General features: G+C 42.2%; 2 protein-coding genes across 4 annotated transcripts in view; one reads left to right on the top strand and one right to left on the bottom strand.

Moving 5' to 3' along the window:
- Nucleotides 1-9920, bottom strand: part of NUFIP1 (nuclear FMR1 interacting protein 1) — a 33585-nt gene extending 23665 nt beyond the window's left edge. The window contains exons 1-5 of the mRNA XM_055426051.2: nucleotides 9466-9920; nucleotides 7880-7962; nucleotides 6344-6442; nucleotides 5712-5774; nucleotides 4988-5064 (exon numbers count right to left, since the gene is read on the bottom strand). Coding sequence (XP_055282026.2) covers nucleotides 4988-5064; nucleotides 5712-5774; nucleotides 6344-6442; nucleotides 7880-7962; nucleotides 9466-9874 — 731 coding nt within the window. The 5' untranslated portion in view covers nucleotides 9875-9920. The remainder of the gene's footprint in view (nucleotides 1-4987; nucleotides 5065-5711; nucleotides 5775-6343; nucleotides 6443-7879; nucleotides 7963-9465) is intronic.
- Nucleotides 9921-9976: 56 nt separating this feature from the next.
- GPALPP1 (GPALPP motifs containing 1) overlaps nucleotides 9977-27669 on the top strand; it is a 33835-nt gene continuing 16142 nt past the window's right edge. For 2 of the 3 annotated variants that reach the window (XM_055426055.2, XM_088842765.1), the window contains exons 1-5: nucleotides 9977-10184; nucleotides 17315-17447; nucleotides 18494-18598; nucleotides 23271-23376; nucleotides 27015-27146. In XM_055426055.2, the coding sequence (XP_055282030.2) occupies nucleotides 9977-10184; nucleotides 17315-17447; nucleotides 18494-18598; nucleotides 23271-23376; nucleotides 27015-27146 (684 nt within the window). Of the gene's footprint in view, nucleotides 10185-17314; nucleotides 17448-18493; nucleotides 18599-23270; nucleotides 23377-27011; nucleotides 27147-27669 lie in introns of all 3 variants that reach the window. The other variant, XM_088842766.1, reaches the window with a different exon arrangement.

Here is a 27669-nt window from a genome sequence, read left to right as displayed (position 1 = left end):
GACAGACGGCGGGAAACCCCAAGAAGGGCCAAGGAGCAATCGTCTGGAATCCGCATCAAGGCAGCCCTACAGGTCGCAAAACAAGTCACTCTGGGGGCTTGTTTTATTTGACCTTTCCACAGCAATCTGCACTGATCTCTTCATTTCCTGTCTTGAAATCCTCCCCTCTCCTGGCTTCCATGACAGGTCACATTCTGAGTTTTCTTCTACTTCTCTGGCTCTCGCTCAGCAGGCTTGGTTTCACTCCCTGTCAGACTATCTTCCCTCTCTCTGTAGGTGGAATGGAAAGGGAAGATAGCTTGATAGGGAGTAAAACCAACCAGTTTTCAGACAAAGTGAGAAAACTGGACTCACTGTTCAATTTCTACTCTGTAGCTGTTTGACTCTCCCACAATCCTCCACTCCACCCTCCTTTTCAGCGTGTAAGAAGGAGGCCCTCATCTAGTCTGGAAGAGTGGGATGTTCCTTGACAAAACGAGGTTGAGTTGAACCTGGACCTGATTGGGAACTTAGTTCCTAAAGTCTTCTGAATTCGTGGTTTCGTGATTTTCGAATGTCTCGCTCTAGCCAGTCTGGTCTGAGTCACAATGCCTACACAGCTTCTTCAAATAGACGTCTTGGAAGCTCCTCACACTCAGTGAGGTCTCAGAGCAACACCCCCACACCCCATCCTCTTCCAGGGTCCCCGTCTCAGTCACAGGCACCACGTCATCCCAGGAACTCGGATGTCTCCTCCAAACCTCTCTCCTCCTCAACCTCACAATCGTTCAACCACCAAACAGTGCCTATCTCCCAAGTGTTCTCCACCCACCTCCTTCTCTCTGTCCCGACAACTGCCATCTCTCAGAAGCTGCTATCATCTCTTACTGATGCCCATGCCAACCTGTCTGAGCACTAGTCCCTGCCCCCCCTTATTTCTTCCCAACTAGGTCTAAGTTCAACTCAACCTCCCTTCGTCAAGGAACACCCCACTCCTCCAGACTAGATGAGGTCCTTCCTCTTATCTGCTGAGGAGGAAGGTGGAGTGGAAGATTTGGGGAGAGTAAAACAGCTATAGACAGAGTACAAGTTTAATAAGAGGTCCAACCTTCTCAGTTTTACATAATGATTTAATTTAAACAACTGCTAGAGATAAAAGAGGAGAAGGCAATGGCACCCCACTCCAGTACTCTTGCCTGGAATATCCCATGGGCAGAGGAGCCTGGTCGGCTGCAGTCCTTGGGGTCGCAAAGAGTCAGACACGACTGAGCGACTTCACTTTCACTTTTCACTTTCATGCATTGGAGAAGGAAATGGCAACCCACTCCAGTGTTCTTGCCTGGAGAATCCCAGGGACAGCGGAGCCTGGTGGACTGCTGTCTGTGGGGTCGCACAGAGTCGGACATGACTAAAGCTACTTAGCAACAGCAGCAGCAGAGATAAAAGAACCAAAGATGGCAAATCAGTGACTCATTTCAGACCCTCCCTGTTGTCTTAAGTGAACTCCAAACTTGAGAGATTAAACAGCTGACACAGTTAACTTCTTAGTTGCTTTATATGTAGTGTAGTGTGTTGGTCGCTCAGTCATGTCTGACTCTTTCCAACTCCATGGACTGTAACCCGCCAGGCTCCTCTGTCCATGGGATTTTCCAGGCACGAATACTGGAGTAGGTTACCATTTCCTTCTCCAGGGGATCTTCCCAAACTAGGAATCGAACCCGGGTCTCCAGAATTGCAAGCAGATTCTTTACTCTCTGAGTCACCAGGGACGCCAGTAGTTGCTTCATAATCATTGCCAACTAGTAACTATCGTCATTCTCCTCAAAAGAATTAAACATCTATCAGCACAACACTGGTAAGCACCACTGAGCTGCAACAACTTCCTACTGACCAAAGTCAGAGGAAAGTCAGTGGGAGAAAGTCAGTGGGGAAAAACTTTGGCAGGTAGGACACTTCTGATCCATCTAACAGGATATAATCTTCAATACCATCATCACCAGGCCTCAAAAACTAAGTTATCAGGAAGTGGAGCTAACTCTTCCTGTTTGATTATTCCTCTGCGCAAAATAATTTTTTAGTATATGTGCTGCTGAAGTGAGCACTCCTCCGTGCAAAATAATGAGAAAAAGATACAACCAAGAGATAAAGAACAAACATGTAAAACAAACAAAAACCAAAAAAATCAGAGTGAAGTGGAATCACGAGGAGAAATTCTTTACATTATACCTGTAAAGAAGCCACCTAGAGGAGATAAGACGCTTTACATGCACCGCTTCGAATTCTTCATTGAGTCAAATCAAGGCATGGTCCCAACTTCTTTGATTTCTAAGTCTGACTATGCCATGGCTAAGGCTTCTTATCAATGCCAACACTGGCTCCTCTCATGTGAAGTTGAAGTTAGTTGCTCAGTTGAGTCTGAGTCTTTGTGAACCCACAACTGTAGCCCACCAGGCTCCTCTGTCTACAGAATTCTCCAGACAGGAAACCTGGAGTGGGTAGCTTTTCCCTTCTCCAGGGGATCTTCCTGACCTAGGGATCGAACCTGGGTCTCCTGCATTACAGGCAAATTCTTTACCATCTGAGCCACCAGATTCTTCCCATACTGCACCATTTAACAGTCATTCAGTCCACAAATACTAATTTTCTACATACTCGATTCCAGGTACTGTACAAAGGGCAGCAGAATCAAAGGTGTCCAAGACTAGGGCCACATAATGCAAAAAATACTGTTTTGCTTGTATTAATAAGCTATGTATTCATACAGAAAGTAGTGAACAATACTTTACAGGAGATTGGTCCATGGACTGGCAGCCTATCCATACACCTAGGCCAGGGTATAAATCAACTATGTCCCTAAGCACTTAGGTTAGCTGACTACTTCTTCTTACCAAGACTTTCTCAATGAAGGGAGTAAGGTATAGCTTTACATTCTGGTACAAGCTCCCTATCTCATTACAGACTGGTGCTCTGACAGCACTGAGCTAAGAGGAAATGAAGAGTAAGAAGAGAATGACAAATGAAGTGACATTTAAGCAAGTCTTACAAGATAAATAGGATTCTGCCAGGAGATAACGAGGAAAAGGCATTTTAGTACGTCCTACTCCTGGTGGCCAAGATTCTTACATTTGCTGGCCAAAAATGCTCTTGAAATTCTATTAAATCCATTGAGCCTATGCTGACTGGCTGGATCCAGGTTTACTTCCTCTGGTTGTCCAGACTCAACCAACTCTGTGCACAGTATTAATAACTGATATCTGCTGCTGCTGCTGAGTTGCTTCAGTTGTATCCAACTCTGCAACCCTACAGACAGCAGTCCACCAGGCTCCGCCATCCCTGGGATTCTCCAGGCAGGAACACTGGAGTGGGCTGCCATTGCCTTCTCCAAACTGATACTGATACACGCATTTACTGAAAGATATTTGTTCTCAGTCGGTTCTCAACCTTTTTGCTGGTTTTCCTCAGAATTACCTGTAAAGTTTTAAAGGGAAGTAACTCACTTTTTCACGTAATAGTGTAACATCCAACATAGCACTACGTATGCATACGTACAGTGGATTTAAGTTGAAAACTTTAAGCTGAACTAAGAATAAGCTTAATCAGCTGGTCAAAAGTTTTTAAGTATCTTGACCTTTGAGGATAACTCTTCCTAACTAGGGCTTCCCTGGTGGCTCGGTGGTAAAGAGTGCAGGGGATGCAGGAGACGCAGGTTCGATCCCTGGGTCGGGAAGATACCTGGAGAAGGAAATGGCAACTCTTTCCAGTATTCTTGCCTGGATAATCCCATGGACAGAGGAGCCTGGCAGGTTACAGTCCATACGGCCACAAAAGAGTTGGACAAGACTTAGCAACTAAACAGCAGTAAACAACAACCTTCTATCTCAAGCTCTCATTTTTTAATTCCAGAAAAACAGCTATTGACCTAAAAGTGCAGCTGATCATCCCCTAATAGTTCTGATTTGGTCTTGTGCTTCAGGATGAGGTATCCTGGTCTTTCCTAAGAAGACAATATAATAGCGTCCTCATGGGATTTTTCACTGGTAGATTCCAGTTGGAGATGGTGGTTATGTCGATTCAGTCACATCTGGCCCTTTGCAACCCCATGAACCGTAGCCCGTCAGTCTCCTCTGTCCATGGGATTCTCCACAAAAGAATACTGGAGTGGGTTGCCATTTCTGATTAGATACCTACTCAGCTTTCCTCCCTGATAAGTATAAAACTACAGGTCATCATGGTAAGGCTCAAATTTCTTAGACTTTATTTACAGGAAAACATTTCTTGTCTTTGCTTTTTTTTTTTTAGGCCATGCCATGTGGCATGCCGGATCTTAGTTCCCCAACCAGGGATTGAACCCATGATGCCTGCATTGGGATCGTGGAGTCTTAACTACTGGACTGCGGGGAAGTCCCCTGTCTTTTTATAGATAAGGACAGGCACTTGTACTATCCTGTCACTATACTCCCTCTGCCTAGCATACTGCAAGCATTCAACAACTTTTTAAAAAAATAATCAAAACAATAAATATAGCAAAGTATTATGCTTTTTAACATAGCACCACCCATCACTGCCTTGTATTGAACATCAAACGAGGGAGCATATAGTGGTTCCCCTCAAAGAGCAAAGTCCCATTATGACATCAGTTATTTATCAAGAGTTCCTGTTAGGTCTACCAAAAGCTACATTTAATAATAGCCTCATATAATACAGCTGACAGTCCCATTTCCTAGCAGCAAGATTATAAGGGAGTGCAATGAATCAAAACTACAATAATAAAAATTATGTGATTATCATACATCAAGTAACAATACTCTCAAAGTCACTGTAAACCAATTCTAAAGAACAACAACAAAAGTTAGGACTGGCCATTTTGAGCTGAACATCTGCAATGTCATAAAAGACCAAATTTCCTTTTTCAAATTGCTCCTTAGGGCCAGATGGTCTTTGTTTTGAAGTACTCAGCCCTGCCAGGGTAAAGGAAAGTTGCTGCGCAAGTTCTGAACTCTTTACTCACTTTCTTCTTTCTTCCCTCCATCTTGCAATCTCCTCTGGAGTGTCTAACTTGATTTTCTTCACACCAGGAGCATGCATCTAAGGGGAAAAGGCCTGCTGAATATCAGGAAGCATATTGTATGCTTTTGACTAAACCTCAAGAATTATAGGGGATGATGAAGACGCTGTACCCAACAGTACATTTACTAGCAGAGACAATTTTAAAACTAAACAAGCAGGTTTTATCTATCCTTATTATGATTTTTCCTTTAAAGAAAAAAGAGTAATTTTTTTCATGTCTTTAGTGCTATTGATTAAAGAGAAAAACAAGCTATGATATAATCTTGGCTATAAGGCAAATGTCATCCATTTCTTGAGTAACGTTAGACATTCATATGACTGAGCGACTGTAGCGGAGGGAGTTAGCCAGAGAGATGAGAACACAAAGCAGTCTGAAACAGCACAGCTCAGTAAAACAAGCACAGAATTACAGCTAAGAAACCAAAGTGCAAGAATCAGTTCTGAGGCCCTAGCAAATCATTTCATAAATCTGTTAGACAGGGCCGAGGTTTATCTAGTCCACAGTGGGTGATGAGGCTGAAACTGAATGATGGATTGTAAACATGCCTCATCAAGCACAAAGGCTAACGAATGCTGCTTACTATTAGGCTATGCAGATAAACCGCTATGAAGATAACAGACCAATGAAATAAAAAGAGCGTGTATCAAAAAAAAAGACAACTTACATTCCTCCAGTGGAACTGGACAATCTTCTCATGCGCACTAAAAGAGCAATCTTCCTCAGGGCACTGTAAGGAGTGTTTTTATTTAAAAAAAAAAAGACTCAATTCAACATTTCCCATAAAAAATGTACTCTTCTACTATACATACAGACACATTCTGGCATTATTACCTAGTATCCTATCTATGTGGTGCTATCTGTGAATACTTACAACAATAGCAAGACAAAACTCACTCCAAAACCAAGCTGTGCTCTAAAAGTATTATAGTACAATAATACATAGCACCCGCTTCTCCATTCAAGTGAACGCCGGACATCAGCAACGGTGTAAATGTTCCTATTTCCTAAAGTTGAGCATGACTCCTACAAGCTGAAGAGCACTTACCCACCTGAGAACTGCCTAACTTTTTTACTCCTCAACAGCTGCCAGACCTCCCTTGTCCTCCACGGCCATCTTGCCAACTCCTGAAGCAGAGGCTTCCCACCCTCAAATTGCAAATCCCAGGGTTACTGTCTCAACTTGGCTTCAAACAACATTTCTAATGATAACTCTAAACTTTTACAGGAAGAAACCTCAGAATCTCTACCAAATACACCCATTTTGCTAAATAAAATCAGGATAACCAAGAAACCTACCTTTCTATGTTCGGACATGTGTTTATTATACTTCTCTTGATTTTTAAAACCACGATCACAGGTATCACAAAAATAGTGAAAAACAGGTTCCTTTCTTTTCTTCAAATAAAAATAAGGCAGCATTAGGATTTGGGTGAGAACTCAAGCAGCAGTAAAAATATGCAAGTTTTGATTTTTCACATACTCTTACATGTGGGAGAAACTTCTAAATATATTTTTAATGAAGGGGTGATTCTGTTTCTTTAATACATACATTAGGAAAAGCCAGGTTTGTTAAAAAAAATTTTTAAGACTTCCCTGGTGGTCCAGCAGTTAAGATTCTGTGCTTCCAATGAGGTGGGCAAGGTTTGATGCCTGTTCAAGGCTACCCAGGTGGCTTAGTGGTAGAGAATCTGCCTGACAGCTCAGGAGATGCAAGAGATGAAGGTTTGATCCCTGAGTCAGGAAAATCCACAGGAGGAGGAAATGGCAACCCACTCCTCATTTCTTGCCTAGGAAATCCCACGGACAGAGGTGCCGGGTAGGCTACAGTCCATGGGGTCACAAAGAGTCAGAGATGACTGAGTGACTGAGCAGACATGCAGGGAACTAAGATCCCGCACGCTACAAGCCATGGCCAAAAAAAAAATATTTAAATCTGAATAGAGTTAATATAAACCATGAACAGATTTCAAATTGGTAATCTAATTAAAAAGGAGTAGAGGATATGTCAAAATAACTTAAAAATAAATATTTAGGGTAAAAACAGCATTTATTCCTTTAGGATAAATAAAAGAGTATGTGTGTGTATATATATATAACTACTAAATGAGAAAAACTAGGTAAATATTAGTTATTTTCTCATTCCCAATTGACTATTTTTATGTTTAAACATAAAAAAGATTATCACAATAAGACTATATAGGAAGTAGCCTCCAATTGTTCAATGCTGAGATTAAGTTATTAAATATATTACACATTCACAGTATTTTGTAAATATCAGCAACACAGTTTTGATACCAAAATGAAGGGTAGTAATTTCATGATGTAGATCTTATTCAATTTATTCTAATAACATTATTTATATATTTTAAAAGTCAAAAGACCAGACTGTTAAGCTACATCAGAATAAAGGAAGTCTATTTTAAGGCTCAGTTTCTGAACATAATCAAGGGTTGAAAATGCACAAAAACTTTTCATTTCATCCTTCCCCTCCCAATCTGCTAGTGAAATAAATATATATATTATATATAATTATGTATTTTTTACTTCACTGAAGTTCAATAATATTTATATTTATCTGTAATCATAATTCCCCATATTTCCCCTGATACTATATGTAAATGGATTGACTGTTTTCTTTTTCTACAATTTCTCCACTTTTTCACAAGAAGATTTTGCTTGAAGTTTTTACTTACAGCCAAGACCCTTAAAGATGTTTTCATAGCTAAGCTATGGTGTGTCAATGACAAATGCAAAGCAAAGTTACCACAGATGAGACATGAATCAGTGACACAGGAACCAAAGTGTCACATTTAAGAACATCTTTCAAAATACCTTTTTTTTCTGTTTTCTTCTGGGAGAGACGCTGAAGTCACTGACCCTTGCATCATGCTTTCGTGGAAAATAAGTATGTTTAACTGGAAAACAAAAAGAGATTCATAAATGTTAAAAACTGTATGATTATTTAATATTTTGCTAGAGCACATCATAAATACTTGAGTTAAAATAGTGGCAGCCCACCGTCTCTAGAATCCTCCTGCAATGCAGGAGACCCAGGTTCGATCCCTGGGTCAGGAAGATCCCCTGGAGAAGGGAATGGCAACCAACTCCAGAATTATTGCCTGGAGAATTACAGGGACAGAGGACCCTGTCAGGCTACAATCCATGGGGTCATAAAGAGTCCGACATGACTGAGTGACTTTCATTTTCACCCTTTCTAGGAAGAATAGTGATTCACACACAGTTCCTGCCTCAAAGCCTCTGCACTTACAAGTCCCTCTGCCTGCACGGCTAACCCCCAGACACATGCACTGCAAGAGACTCCAGTTCCATCCCTGCGTCGCGAAGATTCCCTGGAGAAGGAAATGGCAACCCAGTCCAGTACTCATGCCTGGGAAATCCCATGGACAGATGAACCTGGTGGGCTACAGTCCATGGCGCCTCAAAGAAAAGTCAGACATGACTTAGCTACTAAACAACAACAACTGATCCCTCACCTCCCTTAAAGTCTCTCCTCCAATGTCATCTTACTCATGACTGACACTGACATTTAAAACTGCACTGCCTGTGACTCTGCTTTCTCTCTCCACAGCACTCACTGCCTTCTAATACTCACTGCTTTATTTTGTTTATTGTCTCTCTCATCTTACACCAGGAGATGTCAAGGCCTAAGATAAGGATTTCTGAATATTTTGCTTACTGCTGTACCCTCACGTCCTGGTTCATAGTTGAATCCAGTTCAATTCAGTCACTGAGTCGTGTCCGACTCTTTGCGACCCCATGAATCACAGCACACCAGGCCTCCCTGTCCATCACCAACTCCCGGAGTTCACTCAAACTCATGTCCATCAAGTCGGTGATGTCATCCAGCCATCTCATTCTCTGTCGTCCCCTTCTCCTACTGCCCCCAATCCCTTCCAGCATCAGAGTCTTTTCCAGTGAGTCAACTCGTCGCATCAGGTGGCCAAAGTACTGGAGTTTCAGCTTTAGCATCAGTCCTTCCAATGAACACCCAGGACTGAACTCCCTTAGGATGGACTGGTTGGATCTCCTTGCAGTCCAAAGGACTCTCAAGAGTCTTCTCCAGCACCACAGTTCAAAAGCATCAATTCTTCCGCAATCAGCTTTCTTCACAGTCCAACTCTCACATCCATATATGACCACTGGAAAAACCATAGTCTTGACTAGATGGACCTTGGTTGGCAAAGTAATGTCTCTGCTTTTTAATATCTAGTTCATAGTTAGAATTAACCAAGTAATTGCTGAACTAAAAGAACAAGTCGGGAAAACGTAACTGTGGAACAAACTGTGAGACATTAACGACCGGACTCCAAGAGTGCAAGGCAGTATCAGAAGAGGAGGAGGAAGTAGGGATGGAAAAGAAAGATACGGGGTGGTACGGAGAAGCGTTAACAACCTACCTGGGGTGCTGTGGGGCTGCTGATGCCAAGGAAAACCACCAGGAGACTGCGTCCAGTACCGTGACGCTGAAGCCTGGAAATTCCAGGAAGGCTGGCCGTTGACTTGAGGCTGAGAATCGAGGGGGGACTGGGCGTCAAAGGGGGGCTGCGCCCCGGGAAGAATGTGGGCGTCGAAGGGGGGAGGTGCCCCGGGGAAAGTGCGGGCTTCCGCGCGGGGCTGAGCCTCTAAGGCAGGCTCGGACCCCGCTGCGGGAAGCGACGAAGGCGGCGGCGGCGGCGGCGGCATCGCCCACAGCATCCAGTTGTTCGGCCGCGAGGCTCGATCGCGTAAAGGCCCCAGCGTGGGGGTCAGCTCCGGGGCTGGGAACCACCCGGCGGGAGGCACGGCACCACCAGCCGGCTCGCCCATCGCCACCCGCCTGGTAGTCAAGCCTGCGTGCGAGTGCGCAGCAAGCCTTAGGCGTCACTTCCGTTATCGCCAACAGCAAGGATCAGCCAATCACAAGCTGACATGTCATCGGCCGGCGCCGGAAGAGCTTCCCTCGCGTTCGGCGGCTCGCGGGCTGCCAGTCCTGGAGTTCTGACTCGGCTTGGAAACACTTGTGTGCGCCTGCAGTGTCTGACCCCGCGGATGGCGAGGGATCTGATTGGGCCGGCCCTGCCGCCCGGCTTCAAGGCCGGCGGGTCGGCGGAGGACGAGGAGCGGGACTCCAGCCCCGGTAAGCGGCGGCGAGTTACCCGCCCGCCAGGCCCTCCCTCATCCTTTAAGCCCTAACTTCAACGTCAGCTCAGTGACGCCTTTCCCAACTGTCACGCCCGCTCTCTACCCATGGGGTTGTTTTTTTTTTCCTACTTAAATACAACAGGTATTTAATACACTTTTGAAATCACTTGTTGATATAACTGTCTCCACCCATTACTCGGTAGTCTTCTAGTCTTAACACATAACTGGTACCTTGTATTTCCCCCCCCAAAAAAAAGATTCTCAGACCCCTCCCTGAGCATCCATCTCCTTTCATGTTTGTTCTAATGTGTAGCCTGGGGCTGACTGAAGTTAGTAGAGCTGAAAGAATAACCCTCCCATTTCTGAATCTCATTTGCACTCTTGACTACCCAGAGGCCATGTTTCCACCTAGAGGTTTCTTCCCAGATCTTGTTTTCGCTGTGGTTTTTAAAAAGTTAGGTGTTTATTTTAGCAAGGAAAGTTCCCTTCAACAGTGATTGAAGAAAAGTGGGGTTAACCCAATTTTTTATTTAGCACACAGGTTTGAGATGGACCAAATTAATTTTATTTGACTACTCTGGAAAACTGCATGTTGGGAAATGTCCCCTGAGATCATGTTTTAAAACTGGGGTGCAGCTGTTTTCTCAAGACAAGTCCCAACATCCAGATACTGCTTTGTGGAAGCTGAGTGGAACCCGGACCTTTCATACTCTGACTTTATTCCCTTCATCTGCAGTGACCTTCATACCACTCATCTCAGCTACATTTGCAGTCACACACCGGGCCTTATTCCATTTCTGAAAACTTTTTTGGGGAGGGAGGGAGGCACCTCGTAGCTTGTGGGATCTTATTTCCATGACCAGGAATTGAACCCAGGCCCTCCACAATGAGACCACGGATTCGGAGTCCTAACCACTGGACCGCCAGGGATTTTCCACATCTCTGAAAAATTCAGCCTCATTCTCAGCCAGAACCCCTTATTCATCATTTTTCCTTGCTTCCTTTCGTTGTTCAGTCGCTAAGTTATGTCCGACTCTGCGACCCTTTGGACTGCAGCACACCAGGCTCCCCTGTCCTCCACTATCTCCCAGAGTCTGCTCAAATTCATGTCCATTGAGTCAGTGATGCTGTCTAACCATCTCATCCTCTGCCGCCCTTTTCTTTTGCCTTCAATCTTTCCCAGCTTCAGGGTCTTTTCCAGTGAGTCGGCTCTTTGCATCAGGTGGCCAAAGAATTGGAGCTTCAGCTTCAGCATCGGTCCTTCCAGTGAATATTCAGGGTTGATTTCCTTTATGATTGACTGGTTTGATGACCTTGCTGTCTGTGGGACTCTTAGTCTTCTCCAGCACTGCAGTTCGAAAGCATCAGTTTTTCAGTGCTCAGCCTTCTTTATGGTCCAGCTCTCACATCCGCACATGACTATGGGAAGAACCATAGCTTTGACTGTACAGACCTTTGTCAGCAAAGTGATATCTCTGCTTTTTAATATGCTGGTTACTCTCATCACAGTTTTTTTTATTTTTCGTTTTAGTCTCATTGAGCCTCTCTGCCTCCGTCCTGATGGGCCTCCTTCCTTTTATTGTTTCTGTCCCTTCTCAACTTAGCCTCTGTGATCCATCCATTTGTCCCTTCTCTTGTCAGCATCTTCCGCTGCCTTTTCCCATCCAGTAATTCTGTAAATCCATCTGACAAAACTCCCACCCTGGATCAGTCCAGATGTTCACCCCTAGTGAACCACACCCAGGCTTCCACATGCTGCTAGATGAAACCTCACCCCTCCACAGGCTAATGCTGCTACAAACCATAATCTCCTCCCTGGCTGGGTCCTCAGCTCTGCCCTGCCATCCTGTGATGTTTTCCCACACAGCTCTCTGCCCCAGTGATCAACTTTGACTTTTTAAAACCTACTCTTTCTTCTTTAGCCTCTCTCTCCATCACAGAAAAAGTAGACGCCATCTTAAACTTCCTCACTTTTCTGGTACTTTGCCTAAAAACTCTCCTGAATCTCTTGCCCAGCTCTTTCAGCTTCCCTTTGATTGTAATGGAAGACGGGAACTACGTCCTTCCAAGCCTAATCATTCCATTTTTACTCGAAACCCCTTCCCTCATTTCTCTTGGGGGTTCTTTGCCTTTGACATTTAACTGGAACATTCAGATTGTTGCCATCTTCATGAAGGCTACTCCACATCCCCTGTAGCCGCTGCTCTCTCTCTCTGACCAACTCTGGATCGTCACTGTTTTCTTTTTAACCCACTGCATCCTAGCTTCTGTTCTTCCCATTCCACTGAGACTGCTCTCACCAAGTTCACTGTGAAAATAACCCACCAGTTGTCTCTCAGCACCTTTTTTTTTTTAATAGCTTTTTCTATTTATTTGTTTATTTTTGGATGCACTGGGTCTTCATTGCGGCTTGCAGGCTTTCTCTCGTTGTGACAAGCCGGGCCAAGTGCGTAGGCTTCTCACTGCGGGGGCTTCTCTCATGGAGCACTGGCGGAGCACCGGCTCTAGGGCACATGAGCTTCAGTAATTGCTGCACGTGGGCTCAGTCGTTGTGGATCATGGCCTCCAGAGTATGAGCTCAGTAGCTCTGGGGCACAGGCTTGGTTACTCGGTGGCATGTGGGATCTTCCCAGACCAGAGACTGAACCTAGGTCCCCTGCTTTGGCAGGCAGATTCTTAACCACTGAACCGCTAAGGAAGTCCCTCTCAGCAACTTGTTGCTAAATTCAAGGCACTCTTTTCAGTCCTGACCTTGCTTGGGCTCACAGCAACATCCCCCACCCGGCTCCCACTCCCGTGATCCCTCCTTCTCTCCTCTCTTGGCTCCAGCCACTCCTCTGAGCACATTTCTAGATGCGCCAGACCCTTTGGCTTGCAGTTCGTTGCAGGTGCTTTTCCCTCTGCATGGACCACGTTTGCCCCAACCCACGCTTCCTTTGCCTAGCTAACTCAGTCTCGTCCTTTGACCTCAGCCCACCCATCGCTCTTTCTAGGCAGCTTTCTCTGATGTCACTCCCTGGTGCCATCAAAAGACACTCGGATGCTCCTTATTGATATTTCCATGACTTAAGCCTGTCACAGGATCAGCAAGCTTTTCCTGGACCAGACAGTAAATATTTAAGACTTTGCCCGTCAACAGGCAAACTCAAGATTATTGTGAAACTATGTATGAAACAAATGAGAAATTTTCTCAAATTTTTTAAATCTCATTGAATTTGTTGCAATATAGTTTCTGTTTTATGTTTTGGTTTTTTGGCTGAGAGTCACTGGGATCTTCACTCCCTGACCAGGGATCGAACCAGCATCCCCTTCATCAGAAAGTGAAATCTTAACCTTGGGACCACTAGGCAAGTCCCTAAATTTTTATTGTTGAAATTGAAAACATAATATGAGTATAATACTTTTGTAGTATAAACGTACTAGTGAGAAGAATGGAATTGCTTTAGAAGGAATAACATTTTGCTTAATTGGGGTTCAGAGTCGGTGTTTCCTGTTATAATCAATCACTGATCTGTAAAGAGGTTTGATGTGCTATATACTGAGTACTTCTTTTTGTGTCTGCATCATTCTGTCTGATAGATATTACAAGGGGAACATAATGGAATATATAAGGCATAATCTGTATTGTTATGGAAGTTGTAATCTATTGGTAAAATTACCACTGCAGTGGGAGAGCTGCCTTAATAACACGCATCACTGCTCTAGGAGTGAGATGGAATTGTTCATTACAGGCACCTAAAACAGTATTTTGAGACATTTTCTATAGTTCTGAAGAATGATACCTATAAAAAAGTGAAGCCAAGCATATCCTCAATTTTATTAAAAAGTCTGTAATGGGGCTTATATTGTACTAACTTATGTTTTCAATATTCTTTTTTTTTAAATGTTACCATTTCTTAGTATTATTTTGTTGTGTAATGTTTCTTTTGGCACAACCCAAATGGAAAATAATTCTATATTCTGAATGTTACTTTTCTACATTATTTTTCCTGGGATCATTTTTTAAAAAAATAAGGCCTTACATTCTTCTCAGAGGAGTTTTGTCTTCATCTGTTTATTCCCATCTTTAAACATATATCCCACATATTTCTTTAAAAATTCAAGGCAGATTTATCCCTTAGTTATAATACAGCACATGTTTAACCCATTTAACCTTTTAATTATTTGAACTTTACAAACGAGTGTTAAAATCTCATCTTGATTGGAACCAACCCAGAATTAGCCAGTAGTGTCAAATCGACATATTTCATTGATAACACCCATATATAAGAAAAGAAAGGCACAAAAGAGGAAAATATAAAGGAAAAAAGAAAAGAACTTCCCTCCTTAATATTTAGAAACAAAAAGATGGAAAGAACCAATCATGGGAATGAAATGTAATCTCTTAATCTCTTTCGTGGGAGTCCCTAGTGGCTCAGACGGTAAAGCGTCTGCCTGCAATGTGGGGGACCTCAGTTCAATCCCTGGGTCAGAAAGATCCCCTGGAGAAGGAAATGGCAGCCCACTCCAGTATTGTTGCCTGGAAAATCCCATGGACGGAGGAGCCTGGTGGGCTACAGTCCACGGGGTCACACAAAGTCAGACATGACTGAGCGACTTCACTTTAACTTTTAATTTTAATCTCTTTCATGTTAAACTATGACTCCCTAGAATTTTGAAGAAAGGGTTATTTGTGCAAGGTGGTATTCCCCCCTTCTTGCTATATTCTAAAAGGTGCTTCCTCTGGGATTAGCACTATATACAGAAATAAACCAGAAATCAGTAAAGGCACTATTCATCACAATCAGAAGTCATTTGTAATTTCATTTATGGTTGAGGAATATTTGCATACTAAGACATTAACTGTTCTGCAATCTTAAACAGCAGTGGGAGACAAGAGTTCTATCCCTTAATTCTTAATGTTTTCCGCCTTTTGCTGCTTGATTGTTCTTTTCTAGGCATGCTGTGTTACACGTTTAGCATTTTTTTCCTAAAAGTCCTTCCTTTATTTAATGATATATAGAAGAAAATGCATCCAATTTGTTAAGATAGGGACTTCCCTGGCAGTCCTGCGGTTAAGACCCCACACTTCCTCTGCTGGAGGCACGTGTTCAGTCCGGGGTGGGAGAACTGAGATCTCACATGCTGTGCAACATAGCCAAAAATCAGTCAGTCAGTCTTATTTAAAAGAAAAAAGGGAGGGCGTGGCATGGAAAGGTTAAATAACATGCAAATCACACAGCTAATAAGCAGCTGAGCTGGAATGCATGGCTAGAGTCTGACCCCATAGCGTACAGTGTAACTAACCCCTTTTATACCATCAGGTTTTGTCTTGTCGCTTTGCTTGCTTTGCCTTAGCTACACTGGCCTTTTTGTCCCTCAAGCACTTCAAGCTTGTTCTCTCCATAGGATCTTCGCAGCAGTGATTCCCCCATGTAGAATGTTCTTCGCTCAGATTGTTCGACGGCCACTGTCATCATTTAAGTCTCCGTGCAAATGTCCTCTCAGGGGGACCTTCCCTGACCTCTGTCTTTAAAATTACCCTCCCACATGTTCACAGTCACCTTTTTATTTTCTAAGTTATGTCTCTGGAAGTATTTACTCAATAAATATTTGTTGAATGTTGACCCTTTGTTGACTGTTGTTTGGTGTAGTAGTTAAGAGGTTCATATCATAACTCCTCTGTTTAGTTGTGTAAAATTGGGCCAGATACTATCTCTTTACCTCAGTTTCCTTGTCTACGAGATAGAAGTCATACTACTGTCCTAAAAAGGTTGTTGTCAGAATTAAATAGGTAAATGCACAGAAGTCTCTCTTTAAGTTATTGTTGTTATTAATATTGAGTGAACAGCATACCTGGAAAGCTCTTTGGAAAATCATATTCCCAGGTCCTCCGCCAGGCCAACTGAGTCAAAGTCTCTGGGGCAAGGGCCCAGGAATCTCTTTTTAAGAAAATATTTTGGTGAATTTATTAAATATCCAGTCTTGAGAACTACAGCAGTAGAGTTTTAGCATCACTGCTCAGAATCAACACAGACAATTTTATGTGTGCCTGGTGGCTCAGAGGTTAAAGCGTCTGCCTCCAATGCGGGAGACCCGGGTTCGATCCCTGGGTCGGGAAGATCCCCTGGAGAAGGAGATGGTAACCCACTCCAGTATTCTTACCTGGAGAATCACATGGACGGAGAAGCCTGGTAGGCTACAGTCCACGGGGTCGCAAAGAGTCGGACACGACTGAGAGATGGAACGGAACGGAACGTCATGCAATAATAATTTTTGCTGAGCCATCAAGTAAGAGCAGTTGGCTCTGTTAGTGGGCCCAGAAAACCATTTTCCCTCCCTCAGCATCCCCACCCCAGTGCAACCTCATTCTCTTCTGAGTCTCTGTCAGGAAGGAGCAGAATTTAGAGTGTGTCTGCTTTTGTCTCTGCTTGGAAATCATCTTGAACAGAAAACTAACTGAGAAGTATGGTAATGCTAGTAAAGATATTTTGTAAAGTGGTGATTCTTAGTCAGAAACCAGAATGAAGAATTTTGATTTTTAACGTATTACAGTATGAAACGGCAGATTTGTTGTTTGGTTAGCTCTGTGATGTATTATCTACCGTATGCTCTTTGTTAGTAAAAAAGAAATCATGAAACCATTTTGGCAGTTGCACCAACCAAAATTACAACCAACGCAATAACTGTAAGATATCAGGAAATTACATGCTGTTGCTATAAGTTCGGGTTTTAAAGTTTTTGTGAATCTCATAGTTGACGCTGTATAAGACATGATCTCTGCCTTCCTGGAGTTGGAAAGACTAAAATACTATACGAAGAACAAGAGCAAATGAGATTAAAGGCCATAATAAATGATAGCCTGCCAGTGTTGTGAATTTTAGAAAATAAAGTGTGAAATGTCAGCTCAGGCAGCAGTCCCAGCCTTTTTGGCACCAGGGACCCGTGTCGGGGAAGACAGTTTTTCCACAGATGGGGTAGGGGGTGATTTGGAGTGATTTCAAGCACATTGCATTTATTGTGCATTTACATGTGCCCCACCTCAGATCACCAGGCAGTAGATCCTGAAGGCTGAGGACCCCTGAGCTAAGAGATTCACTGAAACAGTTGTGACTCCTTATGACAAACACAGGACATCTTTTTCAGTTGCAGGACCGGCTCTGCCTCCTAATTATAAAAGCAGTAGTTCAGAATCATCAGACAGCGACGAGGACAGTAGTTCTTTGTCCGAAGAAGGAAATCAGGAATCTGAAGACGATGACACTGGCCCACCGGCACGGTCAGTCCATGATTACATTATGTGGTGAACCTGGCTCCAGATGTGGCACATGTTGGTTAGAGCAGATAGCTGGTGAGGGGCTTCCCTGGTGGCTCAGATGGTTAAGAATCTGCCTGCAGTGCAGGAGACCTGGATTCAATCCCAGGGTTGGGAACATACCCTGGAGAAGGAAATGGTGACCCATCCCAGTATTCTTGCCTGGAGAATCCCATGAACAGAGGAGCCTGGTGGGCTACCATCCATGGAGTCGCAAAAGAGTCAGACACGACTGAGCGACTGACACTCTCTCAAGGAGCTATCGCAACCTGCATTGCTACAGCACAAGAGGAAATCACTTCACATTTCATTTCCTCATGAATGATACCTTTTACAGAAAATGTGTCTTAGTAGTATATAGCTCCAGAGATAGCTAGAATTTCAATAAACGTCCTATATAAAAGATTTTCCATAAGGTATTATTGAAGTGATTAAATATTCTGAATAAACCGTACATCTTCTTTTAAAAATTATGTGTGCAGTGCAGTGTGTGCTTTTTGTTTAAGTAAATGAAGAATTCCCTCTGACCTAGCCTTACTCACCAGAGGCCCATGTAGATAAGAAATCAAATCGTTATTATTGGATAGCAAGGGTTTTTTCTTAATACATTTTAATGACTAAGGGACAAAAATAGCAACCCTTCAGTTCAGTCGCTCAGTCGTGTCCGACTCTTTGCAAGCCAGTGTCATAACCTCTTTGCTTAAAAATATCTATCAAGTAGAATATTTGAAACTTCACTGATTAGAGTTTTTATCAACACAGAAAATACAGAAAATTGATACATTACTGCTGTAAAGAAATAACCAGTCTCTATTTTAGACCTCAAGTGAATTCCTGGAAAAGATTAGTATAAGATCTGTGGTAGCTTTTTGTTTTTACTTGACAAGATAAATTTATTGTCTCAGAGAGTTTATATAACTAGTTGAAGTTAATATGCCTTTAAAAATTAAAATTTCCCTATGAAAAAGCTTCTGACATACATGCATAAAATTACAGTACTCTGTTTTCAGAAAACTGAGGAGAAATCAAGATGATGACGACGATGATGACGATGAAGGGTTTTTTGGACCAGCTCTTCCTCCCGGGTTTAAAAAGCAAGATGAGTCTCCTCCACGGTAAGGATGTGTACCCTTTCGGGCAGTCTTTTCTCTTGTCTATTAATTCATTAAAGAGTTGTCTGAAATTGTTGTTTTGTTTGTTTTGTTTTTTTTATTTTTTTGGCTGCATTGGGTCTTATTAGTTGTAATGTGTGTGATCTAGTTCTGTGTCGATCTGACACAGGATCGAACCTGGGCCACCTGCATTGTGAGCTCAGAGTCTTAACCACTGGACCTACCGGGAAGTCCCTGAAATTGTTTTTTAGCTTATATATTTATATAACATTTGAAATAAATTTGAAATTAAATTTAAAATCCACATAAGAAAAATAATTATTTACATGTTTATGACACTTAACAATTCATGAAAAACAGTCATATCTTTTATTTGATACTCACAACAGCGTTCTGTGATAGACTGGGTGAAAGATAACCGTTTTCCCTTTTTTTTTTTTTTTTAACGAAGTTTCACATATAGCCAAAGACTAGAATCCTGGTATTTGATCTTTTTTCTTTCTTTCTTTTTTTGGCTGCACCACTTGACATACGAGATCCTGGTTCCCCAACCGGGGATCTAATTCAGACATCTTCTTAATTATTTATTGAAAGAACAGGCAAATCCCTATGTACCAAATTACACCGGTAACTTAACTGAACTGCAATTGTGTCATCTGTGGATTAAGATAGCAACACAGCCCTTACAGAATTGTCATGGTGATTGAGATGTCGTGTCTGTATACATGTATAAATGTTTGATTTTTCTATAGCGCCTCGCACAGAATAAACATATAGTATATACTGTCTTCTTGATATTACAAAATTTTTAAATGCTGACTATGAAATTGCACACCAAATTGTTTATAATTCATAACACTATATCCCAGTGTGCAAGAACAAGTAGGAAAGGCTGTTGTACATTTTATATTCAGAGGTTGTAATCACAATTGTCAGCTTCTAATTTTCATATAACTTTCTGGAAGTAACTGCCTCTGACTACAAGTCAAAAAAACACTTTTTGTTGTGAATATAAAACAGTTTTTGTAATGGTGTCTACAAATAAAAGGATGCTTATTATTAAAAGAAATAAGAGGGCTGGGCAATCCATGACTGTTTTTGTCTGGCCCCCAAGCTAAGAATGATCATTCAGTTCAGTTCAGTCGCTCTCCGCGACCCCATGAATCACAGCACGCCAGGCCTCCCTGTCCATCACCAACTCCCGGAGTTCACTCAAACTCATGTCCACAGAGTTGGTGATGCCATCCAGCCATCTCATTCTCTGTCGTCCCCTTCTCCTCCCGCCCCCAACCTTTCCCAGCATCAGAGTCTTTTCCAGTGAGTCAACTCGTCGCATGAGGTGGCCAAAGTATTGGAGTTTCAGCTTTAGCATCAGTCCTTCCAATGAACACCCAGGATTGATCTCCTTTAGAATAGACTGGTTGGATCTCCTTGCAGTACAAGCGACTTTCAAGAGTCTTTCTCCAACACCACAGTTCAAAAGCATCAATTCTTTGGCAATCAGCTTTCTTCACAGTCCAGCTCTCACATCCATACATGACCACGGGAAAAACCATAGCCTTGACTAGACGGACCTTGGTTGGCAAAGTATGTCTCTGCTTTTTAATATGCTATCTACGCTGGTCATAACTTTCCTTCCAAGGAGTAAGCGTCTTTTAATTTCATGGCTGCAATCAGCATCTGCAGTGATTTTGGAGCCCAAAAAAATAAAGTCTGACACTGTTTCCACTGTTTTTCCATCTATTTCCCATGAAGTGATGGAACCAGATGCCATGATCTTTGTCTTCTAAATGTTGAGCTTCAAGCCAACCTTTTCACTCTCCTCTTTCACTTTCATCAAGAGGCTTTTGAGTTCCTCTTCACTTTCTGCCATAAGGGTGGTGTCATCAGCATATCTGAGATTATTGATATTTCTCCCGGCAGTCTTGATTCCAGCTTGTGCTTCTTCCAGCCCAGCGTTCCTCATGATGTACTCTGCATATAAGTTAAATAAGCAAGGTGACAATATACAGCCTTGACGTACTCCTTTTCCTATTTGGAACCAGTCTGTTGTTCCATGTACAGTTCTGACTGTTGCTTCCTGATCTGCATACAGGTTTCTCAAGAGGCAGGTCAGGTGGTCTGGTATTCCCATTTCTTTCAGAATGTTCCACAGTTTATTGTGATCCACACAGTCAAAGGCTTTGGCATAGTCAATGAAGCAGAAATAGATGTTTTTCTGGAACTCTCTTGCTTTCTCCATGATCCAGCGGATGTTGGCAATTTGATCTCTGGTGCCTCTGCCTTTTCTAAAACCTGCTTGAACATCTGGGATTTCACGGTTCACATATTGCTGAAGCCTGGCTTGGAGAATTTTGAGCATGACTTTACTAGCGTGTGAGATGAGTGCAATTGTGCGGTAGTTTGAGCATTCTTTAGGGGGCCATTAAAATGCAAAGACAAATATGAGGCAGAGACCAAATGTGGCCCTCCGAGCCTAACATTTTCTGCCTGGCTTTTTATGGGAAACTTGCTGACTGCTGGGATGTAACATTCCTTTCAAGAAAATAGTTATTAGAGGCATAGCAGTTTCTTGAGAATTCTGTCCTGACGATAATAAAATATATGTTTGAAATAAACAGGTGGTAGTATGTATTGGAAGCACAAAACCTTCCATAAGCCTGTGGCATGCCATGGTTATGTTCCTTTACTATATTTTAAAATTGTATGTATTAGTAATTTTATCCTCACAAAATTCCCTGAGGCCAGAGAATTGAGCTGTACTTGCATTTGTAGATCTGCTGAAAACTCAGAAAAAACTCTTAGAGCACTTCCTTCTACTTTATAAATGACAACTGATTTGATGTCTCTTAACACCGACTTGCGCATTTTTCATATGTACAATTGTTTCGGTTCATAGCACTTTTATGAACAAGACAAGAGGTAACTAAGTGGCCAGGATCAGAACCCAGACCTTGTGACTCTAGTACTGTTTCTGCCCTGCTGGGAGACCTGTGTGTAAGACCCTGATTGAACATAGTGCCATCTGGAAGACTCAGCTTAGGACATCACTGCCATCTTGGTTGGTTCCACTGACACAGGGACATCTCTGGGAAAGAGCAAAGATAGAATGGAGAAACTTGACAGTATGAAAGAGCAGAAAGCATCATTCCTCTTTTTGTGTTTTCCACACAAAGAGTAGCACTTTCTCTTTCGAAGACCCAGAATTTCAGCAAGTTTTCTCTTTTGAACAGATGTTAGTTGCCTCAGACTGTGGCAATAGGGCAACTTGAAAGAAAATGAACTTTGACATCACGTAGACCAGGGTTCAAACTCCAGCTCTGGGGACTTCCCTGGCAGTCCAGTGGTTAAGCCTCCATGCTTCCAATGCAGGGGATACAGGTTTGATCCCTGGTTGGGGAACCAAGATCCCATATGCCATGCAGCATGGCCAAAAAGAAAACAAAACAAACAAAGCAGAAGCTCCAGTTCTGCCACTTACTAGTTTGTGTTGTCCTTGGGCATCATTTTGCTTAGGTAGAAAATGGAGCGACTTATACTAACCAGGTTTTTTTTGAGGGAAACAGAAAAATGCACTCTGGTTGAAATGAGGTTAGCGTACTACCTTTTCCTTTCTCTCTGGGTCTCAGATGAACTATTTTCTTTGTTACACGTTTCCGCATCATCATTGGGTTGTTAATAAGGACAAAATGTTGGTTTTTATACTGCCTTGACACATGTAACCATAAATAAATTACTAACAGCTTTGTGCGCATTTGCTACGTGTGTCCTTAAGACTCCATTTGTCGTTAAGTAGTTCTGACTATAATTAAAATGCCACTAAGGTATTTTTCAGTGGACAGTGACTATCAAAACTGAAAGCCAAGGCACAAGATAAAAAGATCTTCACAGGCTTTAGTCCATAATACATAATAAGGATTCGGGGGTTTTTTGGTCATTATTTTTATTTACCGTAGTTCTTTTAGGAAGTGGGTTTACACCACTGTCACAAAGGTTGAGAATTACTGGTTTAGCATCTAATCATTAACTAATAAATAGAAAATTAAAGTGTAGAAATTAAATTTTTTTATGATACTCAGTGAAAAAATGCTAGGTTTGTTGTTTAATGGCTCAGTCATGTCTGACTCTTTGCGACCCCAGGGACTGCAGCATGCCAGGCTTCTCTGTCCATCACCAATGCAAGAGCTTGCTCAAACTCATGTCCATCAAGTCTAACAGTGATGCCATCTAACTATCTCGTCCACTGTCTCTCTCTTCTCCTCCTGCCTTCTGTCTTTCCCAGCATCAGGGTCTTTTCCAATGAGTTGGCTCTTCTCATCAGGTGACCAACGTATTGGAGCTTCAGCTTCAGCATCAGCCCTTCCAATGAATATTCAGGGTTGATATCCTTTAGGATGAACTGGTTGGATCTCCTTGCAGTCTAAGGGACTCTCAAGAGTCTTCTCCAACACCACAGTTCAAAAGCATCAATTCTTCAGTGCTCAGCCTTCTTTATGGTTCAGCTCTCACATCCATACATGATACTAAGTTACAGAGTAAAAATAATACATTGAATAAGATTCTCATTTCCCACATTTGTTATTATTATATGGCTTTTTATTATTTATGTGTGCTTTTACTAAAAAGTAAAAGTCAATTGAAAGCTGACTTTTTAAAGGTACGTTTTATTTTTCAGGCCTATGATAGGTCCTGCACTACCACCTGGTTTTCTTAAATCTACACAGAAAAGTGACAAAGGCAGAAGTGATCCAGGACAAGTATCATCATATTTCAACTCTGAGGTTTGGGGATTTTTCTATTAAAGAACAAGATGTAAGAAACTCAGGACTTTACATAGTAATAACTATAATCATTTGACTCAAGTGTAATGTAAGATGTGTCATAGTCATACTAATTTAGGACTGTAGCATAGGTAGACGAAATCAAAAGCTGTCACAGACCTGAGATTCTGTTAGGAAAATAACAAGTCAGTCATGTGTTGACAGGGTGTGACCTATTCATGCTTCTCATCCTTAAAGGGAAGCTTTTAAGTCCTAGAAAGTAGAATACGGTGAACAGTTTAAGGAATCGTTGTGATTTGATGCAAAAGAGAACAAGCTGAGAAATGTTTAAATAGTGAAATAATTATTATAAAATACTGAAATTAACTTTGTCCCACCCAGTTCTGGTACCGTTATTTAACAGGGTCACTCGTGGGTACAAGATGTTTTGAAAAGAAAGAGCAGGTGATTCCAAAATCAAGGAAGAAGTCTATTTTCCTATTAGAGGGCTAGTCTTTAACAATAGCTGAGCTTTGAAGAACATAATTTGTAACGCATTTTCTCCATATATGGATACTATTTTCGGCTTCTCCAAAGCCTTATGAAATAATTACGATCTGTATCTTAGAGATGATAAAAGCCAGAGAAATTGGGTAACTTACTCCAAATAGCACAGTTTCTACTTAGCAAAGCCAAAACTCAGAACCCAATTCTTAGGACTTTAAATCACTGTTCAGTCTGCTGTTCTGCAGTGCCTTCCTATATGTGAATTCATAGACTCCTGTGCATCTCCACTGAGAATTCATCAGTTCCACAGAGGTTGTTACTGAAGGAAATAGAATTCTGTGGTTAAGCTCATCAACTCCAGCATTTACTCATTTTTTTCAATGAATGATATAGAATACCTAGAAATGATTGTAGAACACCTAAGTGTGTCAGGCTCTTAGTCACAGAAATCAATCTGACAACAGATTCTGTTCCCACTTTCCAAACGTCCAGAATCCAGCCACTTCTGCTGCCACCCTGACCCAAGCCAGTATCCTGTTTGACCTGTGTTATTGTTGGTCTTCATGTCTTAGCCCTCCATGCTCTGCTGCCTCTTCTCAACACAGCAGCTAGTGGCCCAGATAAAGTCAGATTGGGTCAGTCACACTCAAAACTAATTTGCTGCTCCCCTCTCTGCATAAAAGCCAGAGTCCTTACAGGGCCCTCCACAATCTGGCTTCCATTAACTCCCTGGTTTCCTCTTTGATCTGACCACACTGGGCTACTCGCTCCTTAAATATGCCAGGCAGGCTCCTACCCCTGAGTCTTGATACCGGCTGTCCACATCTCCCCCAGATATTTATGGGGCTGGCTCTCCACCAGCTATAGCACTTTTAGCTGCTAATAACAGAAAGTCCAACTCACAATGAAGCTTAGTCTCAACCTTCCTAGTTAGCAAATGGGTTGTTTGTATAACTTCCTGAATGATTTAGAATCTGTATTCTCAAATTAAGGAAAATGTGTTTCATACCTAAGATGAGGTCTAGAGATAGGGACATTCCACAGTTGGTTAACTTAATAGCCTCACGAGATCACCCAGGACCCCACTTCTGTACGTCTTCTCTGTCACTTGCAGTATGTTAATTCCTCTTAGGCCGATCCCTTCCTTATACCAGGAAGCCTGCCAGAGTCCTTAGATTGACACACAGTTGGCAATGTCCAGACACAGAAGAATGAACCCTATCTTGTACCCCCTTTTTAGGGGGAGGGAAACCTCTCCAGGTTTCCCATAGACCTCTCCTCGCATTTCTGTGGCACACACTGAATCAGTTGCCCATGCTCAAGCCAATCAGTTGGGCACAAGGAGTGAGACCAAAGTGATTGGCTTAGAATTATCAGCGTTTTCCCCAGGAATTAGAGAAGGTTTAAAGAGCGTGATTCCAACCAGCATGAACAAAACACTGGGTTCTCTTAGCAATAGTTATTGGTTGGAGCTGTTACAGTCCCTACAAATTTCAGGCCTCTACCTTTATAAAACTATCTCTTTTTAGAAGGAAGTGTAAATATTAGCTTATCCCATCATCCTAAATGTCAGCACTCTATTGATATCACGTTTCTTGTAATTTTTAAATTTATTATACCTTTTACATCTGCTAATTTTATGTCACCAAGTGTTATGTTTGTAGGGGGCTATAAATATGTTTAAGATAATGTCTTTGCCATCAAAGAGCTTACTGTTGTTGAGAAAAGCTAAAACATTTAAAGTTAAATCTTTAGCCGTTGAAATAAAGGAAATAATAGTCTGCTGTAGTGTAAGTAGAAAAAATACTTGCTTTGATCTTAGAACATTTAAGTCTTAGGTACAAGTTTTATAACCTCAGACAAGTTGTTTAATCTTTCCAAGTTTAGTTCTCTAAACCTGCTGCTGCTGCTAAGTCACTTCAGTCGTTTCTGACTCTGTGTGACCCCATAGACGGAAGCCCACCAGGCTCCCCCGTCCCTGGAATTCTCCAGGCAAGAACACTGGAGTGGGTTGCCATTTCCTTCTCCAATGCATGAAAGTGAAAAGTGAAAGTGAAGTTGCTCAGTCGTGTCCGACCCTTAGTGACCCCATGGACTGCAGCCTACCAGGCTCCTCCATCCATGGGATTTTCCAGGCAAGAGTACTGGAGTGGCTTGCCATTGCCTTCTCCGTCTCTAAACCTAGGTTTCCTCAAAAAGAAAACAGGAATAATAATGCTATTTCCCGGTTTTATTATGAGGTTCAAATGAGACAAAGTCCAGTTATTGAGAGAGAGACTGTGGCTTAGAATCATCCATAGACAAGGTGTAGTTATTTGTACTGAGAACAAGTGCTGTAAAGGCTCAGAGCAGAAACCATAGAGAGTTACCGCTGAGCGGTTAACAGGGAAAGTGTAAACAACACAAATTAACTCGCCTGGTCCTGGTAGCTGAAAAAATAAGAGGAAGAAACTACCTGTCAGAGCTGGAGTACAAACATCTTACTGTGATTCATCTTGTTGTTTATCTTATTCTCTCTCCTCCTCGAGGTCAAGGACTATTTTAAACCCTAGTGTATATAGCATCTAACAGAGTCTTACAGGAAAACCCTTTATTAAAATGATTTACCAAGAACAATTTGAATTCAATTTTTGCAGTAATGTTGTGTCTCTAGAGTAATTTGGCAGCAAATGCACTCATTTGGGCCAGCATTTTGGAAGGTGCTACACAGCATTTCTGTTTCAGTGGACCATGCTAAATCATGAAGCTTCCAAGAATGTCTTATTCACGTGTTTCTTCTTCCAAAGAGCTCTTTCTGTACCAGGAAAGAGAATGGTTTCAACTCTGTCTTCTCTGACCACTTCCCCGGAGTATTATATAGGAATTGTGAGGCCACATCTGTGTCCATGGGGAATAGAGCTGAAGTGAATTAATGAGCTCTGCCGTGGACGCAGGGGACGAGGTGGGACAGATCTCACACCCTGGGTTTGTGATCTCTATTGTACATGACGAAGACACAGGAAAGGTGCTCAGTGATTAGCCAGTGACACGGTGTTTGCTCTTTCGTTCTGTTTCTCGGTTATCGGTCTCAGTTAAATTTTGAGTAATTTAGGATCATTTTTTATAATGTGTCGCTCCACTCTTGGTTTAAAGGTCCTGTCTTGTTTCAGAAGGAAATGGATAGCAGTGAGGAGGAAGACATTGTCGGCCCGATGCCTGCCAGAGGACCAGTTAACTCCAGTGTAACAACAGAGTTTGAAAAGAGGGCCCAGAGAATGAAAGAAAAACTGACTAAAGGAGATGGCGTAAGTTTCAAATACACGGTACACTTTACTCTGAGAAATCAACCAGATAGATCAAACATCTCAATTTTGATAACAGGCATTTTAAAAATGTCCTTCTGTGTGTGTATGTATATAAAAATTTGGTCTCTAGGGTAACTCAGAAGCCATAAAAGGAGAAAACGGACAAATTTGCCCAATTAAAAATGACAGTATGGCAAAAGATAACATTAAGTCCAAAGAACAATAAATTAGATGACAGTATTTATAACATATATGACAAGAAAAACCAGCCATCTATTAAATCATTTTCTCTTCAGTTCAGTTGCTCAGTTGTGTCTGACTCTGCGACCCCATGGACTGCAGCACACCAGGTTTCTCTGTCCATCACCAACTGCCAGAGCTTGCTCAAACTCATGTCCTTCAAGTCAGTGATGCCATCCAACCATCTCATCCTCTGTCGTTCCCTTCTGCTTCTGCCTTCAGTCTTTCCCAGCATCAGATTCTTTTCCGAGGAGTCAACTCTTCACATCAGGTGGCCAAAGTA

The sequence above is a fragment of the Moschus berezovskii genome, chromosome 13, assembly GCF_049115385.1.
Source record: "Moschus berezovskii isolate FMDL1 chromosome 13, NW_MosBer_1.0, whole genome shotgun sequence".
Taxonomy (NCBI): domain Eukaryota; kingdom Metazoa; phylum Chordata; class Mammalia; order Artiodactyla; family Moschidae; genus Moschus; species Moschus berezovskii.
Note: the sequence above shows the minus strand (reverse complement) of the source record. Positions and strands in the feature narration are given on the sequence as shown.